Below are 9,495 nucleotides of genomic sequence, written 5' to 3'. Positions count from 1 at the left end.
GGGGGTGAAAAACATAAATTTCACAGCATGACTGAAAATCACCTACAAAAAGTAAAAGGGAATATAAGAAGGCAACTGTTACCAATAAAACTAGAGGAGAAGTAAGATCTGAGGAAAATCTGATTTTGAATGTTGAAAAGCAATTAGCCCTAGGTGAACAATAAACCCTGAGGATCATATCATGAATCAAGAACTGAATTCAACCAATAGCAATTTACAATTCCGTGGTGTCTTCATATACCAAGTCACATCGTACAACATACAAGGCAACTACTGTTTAAAGGTTCTTTTGATGGCATTGATGATTAACAAAGACAAATACCTTCAGAATTAGGTATATCAGTGGAACAAATCATTGGATTTCTCTCAGGAGATTGTTCTTGCCAATGTAGCAATCCATGCTCATCAGCAACACCTCGATCACCTAGGCTGAATTCATCATCACAGCTACAATAAGCTGTTGAATCTGATGACCTAGCCTATGACACCAATTATTACAAGTCAGAAAAAGGAGTGATATACAAATAAGTGCAACTGCACATGCACGTGCTGCAACTACGTATTAGTACAGGAGCATTACTGGAGCTAAATGAAACAAACAAAAACTATATTATGTTTTGGAAAACTCACTTCTTCATCAACTGGGGCCAGCCTCAAAATTGAGCTACTACTTCCCCTAATTGGTGAACACGAGTCATCAGCATCTGATACTGAATCACTTGTGGATGTGTCGCTACTCCTCCCCTGACCACAAAATAAATTGTCATCCAGGGAGAGGCACAAATGAGAAAAAGGAAGCATGTCAAAGTGAAAATTTACCTTTAAAGGGCGTATCTGAATATAGGATTCAATTTTCCTTTGGTCGCCAATTTTTCTAGAGATTTCCTTCACTGTTGTTGCTTCTACGTTATATACAAGCTAGAAGCAGACGAGAAAATAACAAAGGTTATTACAAATTAATTCTCCCCTCCAGGACTAGTTAAAGTATAATGAGAAGAACATGTCATAAAAAAGAAGAATATAACTGAACTGGCATAGCACACCTTCATTACTTCAGGATCACTCCATGGACCCTTGTTAGACCTGAGGCATCCACCCTCGAAAGAACAGGTACAAGAGCCACCTAAGAAGTCGGGCAATTGACTTTTAAGAGAGACACACAGAGAGAGAAACAATCAGATAAATGATTGAATAATTTTACTCTTCAAAGGCAAAATATAAAACAAAAGAAATAATGAACCTTTGGTCAATAACTTCAAGTAGTTTATCCAAAGATTTGGGTTCCAGCACCTGCAAAAGTAAAGATTGGAACATAGAGATTCAGTCAATAGTAGTTAGAGAGAGTGCCCCCCACCCACCCACCCACCCAAAAAAAGAAATGCTTTCCTCTACTACCTGTATCTTGGCAATAGTCTTTGCATCCAGAAATTTCTGAGCAGCTGGCCAGAGCATCTTTTTGAAGCCAGGGCCAGCATTGACAATGAACATTCGATGCAGTGTCTACACATAGATGTTGGATATTATTAGAGGCAGGCCACGACAACAGAGTGTGGATAAAATACTTGGACAATCTCATTTACTAGTGTTCACAGTTAACAGCTGATACCTCAGGATAATAGCTATTATCAATTTTTGCCATGGCAGCCAAAAGACTAGCAGCAGTCCTTGTGAAGTTTTTAATCCCCTGCATTGACAGCACACCATATTAAAGGTTGAAATTGAATAATAACTAATATTAGTATTTATGATCATTAAGATGAACTACAAAATTTTAAGAGGCGTGATAGAGAGAAGATTTCCTTAAGTGGCCATGTTAGGTTAACATGGAAATGGCGAACAAAAAATTGTATTGATGGGAAACTACTTGAACATCTTTACTGGTGCGTGAGGGCATAATTAAAAGCAATTTGGAGAAAAGAAATATGATACTCTTTGCTTTCGATCAAGTTGGGGAAATTGATGAAAGTAATTGATCCAGACCCAATTTGTAAAACCGCCCATGGGAGTGCTAGCTATTTGTATTACCACTCGAATTTTTCATGCATGTTTAATATGCCCTTGTAACAGGAAAAATGGATGTCTAATTAATGTGATTAAATCTGTAAGTGTTCAAAATGGTTCACACTGTGTAAAATAGGGCATCATACAAGTTAGAAACAACATCAGTTTGGTAAATTAACCACCAATAAAACAAACGTACTAAGCCTTGCACATCCAAAATTGTAGTTGTTGTGCAGATCCTTTTCTTTGCGGCAATGGAACATGCAGGGAACTTCTCATGTAGTGCCCTTTCAAATTCTTGAACATGATATTTCAAGTAGCGATCAATCGTGGTGATCCGCATAAGTTTGTTGGGATGAGCTTGTCCGAGCCTTTCGATATAAACAGGCCTGCCCTCCCTGTCAACTCCATGATATCCTTGTGGGTAAAACTGCAATACTTCTTCCAACTCTTCAAAGTAAAAATCCTGCACGGTCACAAGTTCCAATAAGAATCTATCAATCAGTATGAACAATACTGAAATTAGTGCTGAGGTAAAGGTATTAATACCTGCAATATTATGTCTGCCCCATACTCTTTCCTCCAGTTAAGCATTTCTTCCCACATCGGAATAGTCTTCTCAACATTAAGATCTCTTGCCTTCAAAAATCTACACAGAATTAGTGTTAACAAAATTAGGTTAAACATCTGGCTGCAAGATATAATGACACAATATGCAGGTGCAGAAACAAACAGCTAAGCAACTGTAAGCAAAGTCTCAGAAGAAAATTAGCATGGATACTTAAAAGATGTATAAGATCCAGCTTCACCCGATAATACTGCTTCTTTGTCCGCATTTCGAACGAAAACTGCCATTGTTAGATAGGTGTTCATATACATGAAAATTTAGTCGAACAATTTTTCAGCAGAAACAGAAACACACCTCAACATCATATGGTAGTCATCATGTCTGGGTGGCAACAAATTCCGTTCAAGGAGCCTTTGACGCAATTCACAGACAGCATTCTCCTCTTTTGCATCACGTACATCTGCTATCGAAACTGAAGGGAACCTGTAGTCAACTTTCCTTTTTCCTCTTTTCTTCAGAGAGTGAGTGAACTTGTTTGAAGCATTTAATGCCTTTTTCTTGAAAGCACCAATTCTGGAACGCCGTCTTTCATCCTCTGAAACCTCAAAGTCTGATCTTCTTTCTCTTATGTCATCATAAGCATCCAACCATTCTAGAATACAAGACATCATCCAGAACATTCATACGTGAGTATAAAGAAAGCGTACGAACTAGATCATCCATAGCAGTTCTTGCAGACAATTACTTATCAAATGGAAAGCACAAACCTGACATCCTTCCGTGCGACAAGGACGACTTAAAACTGATGAAAGAAGCTTGGCCCTTAATGTTCAAGGCAATCTAAGCTGTTCTGCAGCAAAACCCATCCGAGCTCAAGTTGCACTACTTCATACGGAACAAGAAGAGTGAATCAATACAAAATCTCAGTTTCTCTTTCTTCGATAAGCAATCAAAATCTCAACTTAACACAGAGCAACAAGAAAAGAAAAATGACACATTAACTAATGTCTGGAAGATAAGAAGAATATTAATTGATGACAAGAACAGCACAAGCACCGCTAAAATGAGAAAATGAAAATTCATTTCCTTTTAATTCTCTCCCTATAAATTAAATTGACTTCACAGATCTGAAATTCCATAATGAGCGACACGCGCATTATTCAAACACTACTACACCTCCCACGCCCACATTGTCAATCAATCAATCAACTAAGCCTCAATTGCTAACTAGCCCGGGTTTGCTGCATCACAAAACCCAAACTGTATTGAGTTACATGGACATTTCTCAGACTGATCAGTACATTCACTGAAATGCTAAGTTTTCATCCATCAAAAATCATTTTAGGTACAAAAATTGGGAAACGAGAAGTAATTTGAGATTATAAATCCTCAAGCTTACTAACATACAGCACAGAAAATTGATGATCACATCGAAACTTAACCAAATGTTAAAAGCTAGTAAATTCAGCTCAGATCTCACAACCCACATCAAGATTAAGACCAAATAATTACAAGAATCATTTGAAACATACAAACACATAATAAGTCGAAGAAAAAGAAACTAAGGTTACCTGAACCCTAATACAAGGGAAGCAAAATCAGCAAGTAACTGAGCTTTTGCATTGATTTTCTGGAATCCAAGGAATTAAAGGAAACCTCAAAAAAAAAAAACGCTTTAATTGCAAAACATCATAAATTTCAAGAAAAATCTGCGCTCAGCTGTGAATTAATAATAATGGGGGAATGAAAAAGAAAGATTTCACTATAATCTATGTAAATGCATATATATCATACTACTGTGTAAATATACACATGGCTAATGGCTTGGCTTTTTCTCTCTCTTCTCTTTTTCTCTCTCTCACTCAACCAATTTTCTGAAAGCTTCCAGCGCCACTTTTTATATTCTGCTTTGCTTTTTCTTCCTTTCTTTAATCTTTACGTGTCGTTTTATAAACATAAAAATCAAAATTAAGCACTTACACAATCTTTTGTTTTTGATAGAAAAAGGGGAAAAAGTAAACAGCGTGCTTAGACTTTTATTTAAATTTTACAACTTTTCATCTTCTACTTTCTCTATACAATCGGAAAAAAGATGAAATATTAAATAGAATTTACATGTTGGTAAATAAAAAAATTTAATTACCAAAAAAAAGTCTTTGACAAATATGTAAATACAGCATAAGTGGTACAAAACTACCATACTAGATTTTATGTGATTGGAAAAAGAGCTAGAATAGTTTACTTTAATTTGTGTAGTATATATGTAACAAATTGTACTACTACTACTAAGGTGAAGTTAATTAAATATATTGGTGTTAATATTGACTTATAGATAAATAGATTCGAAATTTTTTATAAAAAAATTATTTGTCAAAGGTAAAAGATAAAGCAAAGAATGGTACGTAAAGTAGGAGGAACAGTTCTTTTCTGTTGAACTACTGCTGCCGCTATTTTCTGAATCTCCTCCTTTGACTCGCTTTTAATTTTTTTACTCTCTTTACCCTAAACTACTTCTATTGAGGAAAAGAATATTAAATATACTTTATTTTTCTTTTATTACCTATTTCTATTTAGGCGCTAATCCGATACTCCCTCCGGACCAAAATAAGTGATTTTTTGGTTTTTTTTTTTATGGTCCAAAATAAGTGATTTTTTCAGATTTCAAGAATGAATTAATTATTTTTTTCCTACATTATCCTTGGAGTAAATAGTGTTGGAGTATGTGTTAGGAGTGTTTATGTGAGATAGTAAAGGTTAATATGGTCAATTTCATTGCTAATTAATGCAAAAAGATGGATTTCTTAATCTGTGTGAAAACATCCAAAAAATCAGTTATTTTGGACTGGAGGGAGTAATATTAAATACTTAGATGTTTTCCTTGTTATTGTAATTAATTATCGGAGAAGTCTAGATGACGTTATTCGCGAACTTTGACTGTTGAGAAACGAAAGTAATGACCCGTTTGGCCATAGATTTTGCCAAAATAAATTTGAGTTTTGTTTAACAAACACATGTTTGGCCATAGATTTTGCTTACATTTTGGCAAAATCCCAAATCCCAAATCTCAAAAGCAGCTCAATAGCTGGTTTTGGACCAAAATATCACTATTATAATTTTTTAAAATTACTCAAACTTTTGTATTTTATAAAAGAGCCCACCATTTATTAATTTGTAACAATGTTGTTTCGTCTTCTCGGTCATCTGATAGTGTATCATGTAGTTCATTAAAAAATTGATAAATTTTGCATCAAATTTATTTATGTTCGGGATTACGGTTTGCGATAATACAATGAATGTTATTGATAATGGTACTGTTGGGTATTTGTGATAGTTTTTAGAACTTGTGCGTATAACTCATGTTCATGTCTTTTCAAAATAAATTTGAGAAATATGTTTAGAAAATTGATGTCGAAACACATTTTAATCTTCAAAACAAACTTCATCCAAATCAAATTTTTCAAAATAAATTTAGAAATTTATGGCCAAACGCTAGCTAAAAAACTGCTACTTTAGGATTCGTGTATAATGGGAAAGTTCATTAATTGCAGGAGTCTCTTAAATATATTCACATTCCTTGAGCGGTGAGTTTATATCCAAATTACTCCATATACACGTATCTACTTTGGATAAAACTTGAGAATTTATGCATTATCATTTATCAATATAGTCAGAACTTTTTATAACAACATCCTTATATAACAATACTTTATTATAAAAGCAAAACTTTTCCAAAATCTATTTTCATGTTATGTTATAATATATGTTCTATATAACAACACTTCGCTATAACATCCAAAAATATTCGGAACAAACAAGGCTGTTATAGAAAGGTTTAATCGTATAAAGAATTTCTAATTAAGTCAATTTAGCTAAATTTGTACATTAACGATGGAAGAGTAAGCTAAATGTAAAGTGTGTAAAGTAAATTATTAGAACTAAGTTATACTTAAGTGTAAAATTATCTACCTTCACATTCTTCTAGTAAGATTGACAATTATTTAAAAACACCCGGCCCTCGGAAATGATTTATCTCAGGCTAGCTTAACGTTTTATTATTGGGAACAACGAGGAATATGGCAACAAATTTGTTGTCTTTCTCAATAAACTCATTGACCTTTGACTTATGACTGTTTCTTTATCTTTTTTTTGGTACTCCCTCCGGTTCAAAATAATTGATTTTTTGGTCTTTTTCTTGTGGTCCAAAATAAGTAATTTTTTCAGATTTCAAGAATGAATTAATTATTTTTTTCCTACATTGTCGTTGGAGTAAATAGTGTTGGGATATGTGTTAGGAGTGTTTATGTGAGATAGTAAAGGTTAATATGGTCAATTCCATTACTAATTAATGCTAAAAGGTGGATTTCTTAATCTGTGTGAAAACATCCAAAAAATCACTTATTTTGGACCGAAGGGAGTAAAATTTAGTAATGTGGATCTAGTAAAAATTCGCATTATGTGTGGAATGGAATAGAGATAAAAGTATAATTAAGAAAAGTGAGAGAGAAAATGATAAGTCAAAGATATACTTATACCTAAAACTTTTTATATTTTTATTTGAATAAAGGAAAATATCTCAATTTTATCTTCCATTAAATTCTTAGATCGATCATTCATATTCACATCTTTAGCAAATTGTCTCATAGTTATTCTAATCTTTATGATGTTTCAAGATAGACCGGATGGTTTTCAGTATCAAAATATTCAGAAAAAATATTTAAATTCAATTTTTTAATTTTAAAGTACAATCTAAAATTATTCTTTGTTATACATTAAGATCGGACATTGTTAGGGTCAATACAAATAGGAGATAATTTAAAATGTCGCGTGTAATAAAATGGTATTTTTAACCGTTTCGATCAAGTGATGGAAGGTTTTGTCGTTCTATTTCACTCTGTGGTATGATGACGTGTGATTTTACTTGAATGAAGTGGACAAAAATCCAGTATAGTATTTGTACTATGTAAACGTGGTGGTTTTGTCAAGTAATGTCAACTCCTATCTATAGTAGTACTCAACAAAATAATAAGCAGCAGATAGAGAAACAGAGTGAATTAATGATGTTGGTGGGCTAAAACCTACCTAGTGTTTTTTTCCTATTTCTTCTGAAGATGTCTTCCTTGGTAACATTAGTTGGTTGGTTGGCACATCCCATAATAGACAAGTAATAGCATTTATTGTAACCTAAAAAAATGTTATATAACTTCCAAATTTCCACTAGGAAATTAATTATCTAAGACTTTTGGGGTCATTTATGCATCGCAGAAAAAAAGGCTAGTGAAAATAAAATGTATGATTAATCTTGATAATTATCTCACATTTAATGCGATAACCAAATACTGAATAAAATTAATCTCGAGTTTTGTTTAACCAAAAAATAGAATTTCGGTTAAAACTAGAATTTAAGAGAAAAAATCGGGTTACTGATAATCAGGAGACGAAAAGAATAAGAAATTTTTTGTGGATAATAAATGCAGTAAATAAGTTTGTATTCCAATGTAATCACAATGATATTTCGTGTCCTTACAAATGATGAGACCTCCTCCTTTTATAGTTGTCTTTCCTAGGAAAAGATATAACACCTTAGCCTTAAAGAGGCAATTATGAGCATTAAATGACATTAAATGAAACGTTACACAATCATTCAGAATCAATGTTGATTCTCTAACGTATTTGTCATTTAATACTGAATTTAGACTCCTTTATGCCCTCAGATTCATATCTTCAATTCCTTCTGACCTCCTGACTTTAATTAAGTTAAATAGATACGAGACTCGTATCTTTTGAATAGCTTCTCGTGCCTATTTAACTTTCTTCTCCTCGTATCTGATATCGCCCGTGCCTCTTAACTGACCATCCTGCTTTGACTATTTGACTGATCCACGTGTCATGCCACGTCACCTTCAATATGAATTCAGTTTTTTCCCAATACAGATAGTCCCCCCACTTTCCATTTATTTACCAATTAAATATTTGGGAAGTGGATCTTCATAAAAAAGGGAATTTTTACCATAATCAATGCTATGACAGTATCGACGCTTCAATTGTCCCTTCTATTTAATGCACCATATACGTGTCACCCTCTCATTAGTTCTGCGATTTTGCAGCCTTTTTCTAAGGCTTTTTTTAACTCCACTGTTCACGAAGTGATAGTTGCCTTTATTATAGGCTTTTCATCATTACACTTCTTAATTATCGACGATTAAGTTTATATATAAACTTACCCCCTTTTTCCTTTGTCTTCTTCTTCACAAGCTTTTTACCAAATTTCTTGCTATTTACTCTCATTCACTTCTTCTTCAATTCATTCCTTTTGTTCTTATCTTCTCACTATGTCGTCTTCAAACCCTAACCCTAAAAGAGTCCCAATTCTTGATAGCTTCCCCAATGCTCCTGCTAGACACAGAAGAGGTAGAGGAGGTACACTTCGGGGTACAGGGTCGGTTCGTGGTGGCACCTCTGGTTCCATCGCTCTTTCTTCTAGTTCTGGCAATATCTCTAGAGGCTCTCTTTCTAACAGATCATCTTCTAAGGGTAAAGAACCTTCTGAGTCTAACCAAGAGCCTCTGGTTGAAGAAATTGTGCCATCAGATTTATCTTTCGAACACGACAAAGAATCCCTTCGTGACCAACTGATTAAATTAGAGAGAGCTGATAAATATCCCTCTTTAATTACAGAGCCTTTGACTCAAATTGTTCGAAGAGACTGCCGTTGGAGAGATGACACCCACATAGTTATCCCTACCCCACATCAAAGAATATCTTCTTATAGGGTTGGCTTTTCTTTCGTTTACACCTATCCCTTTACTTTGGGATTTATTCCTTCTATTGACCCAATCATACTTGATTTCTGTCGTTTTTTCAAAATTTGTTTGGCTCAAGTTGGTCCCCTTGTATGGAGAACAGTAGCTTGTTTGAGGTATATGTCA

The 9,495-nt window shown here is 33.9% G+C and overlaps 1 protein-coding gene across 4 annotated transcripts in view; it reads right to left on the bottom strand.

Moving 5' to 3' along the window:
* LOC109242507 (phosphatidylinositol/phosphatidylcholine transfer protein SFH13-like) overlaps positions 1–4,465 on the bottom strand; it is a 7,810-nt gene extending 3,345 nt beyond the window's left edge. For 2 of the 4 annotated variants that reach the window (XM_019409353.1, XM_019409356.1), the window contains exons 1-10: positions 2,924–3,237; positions 2,551–2,650; positions 2,201–2,467; positions 1,607–1,684; positions 1,396–1,500; positions 1,241–1,290; positions 1,044–1,143; positions 820–918; positions 631–744; positions 323–479 (exon numbers count right to left, since the gene is read on the bottom strand). In XM_019409353.1, coding sequence (XP_019264898.1) covers positions 323–479; positions 631–744; positions 820–918; positions 1,044–1,143; positions 1,241–1,290; positions 1,396–1,500; positions 1,607–1,684; positions 2,201–2,467; positions 2,551–2,650; positions 2,924–3,237 — 1,384 coding nt within the window. Of the gene's footprint in view, positions 1–322; positions 480–630; positions 745–819; positions 919–1,043; positions 1,144–1,240; positions 1,291–1,395; positions 1,501–1,606; positions 1,685–2,200; positions 2,468–2,550; positions 2,651–2,923; positions 3,238–3,336; positions 3,455–4,140 lie in introns of those variants that run through there. The other 2 variants (XM_019409354.1, XM_019409355.1) reach the window with 2 other exon arrangements.
* Between the last annotated feature and the right edge of the window lie 5,030 nt (positions 4,466–9,495).

Source organism: Nicotiana attenuata, unplaced genomic scaffold, assembly GCF_001879085.1.
Source record: "Nicotiana attenuata strain UT unplaced genomic scaffold, NIATTr2, whole genome shotgun sequence".
Lineage (NCBI taxonomy): Eukaryota > Viridiplantae > Streptophyta > Magnoliopsida > Solanales > Solanaceae > Nicotiana > Nicotiana attenuata.
The sequence above is the reverse complement of the archived record's forward strand: the minus strand, read 5'-3'. Positions and strand labels throughout refer to the sequence as shown.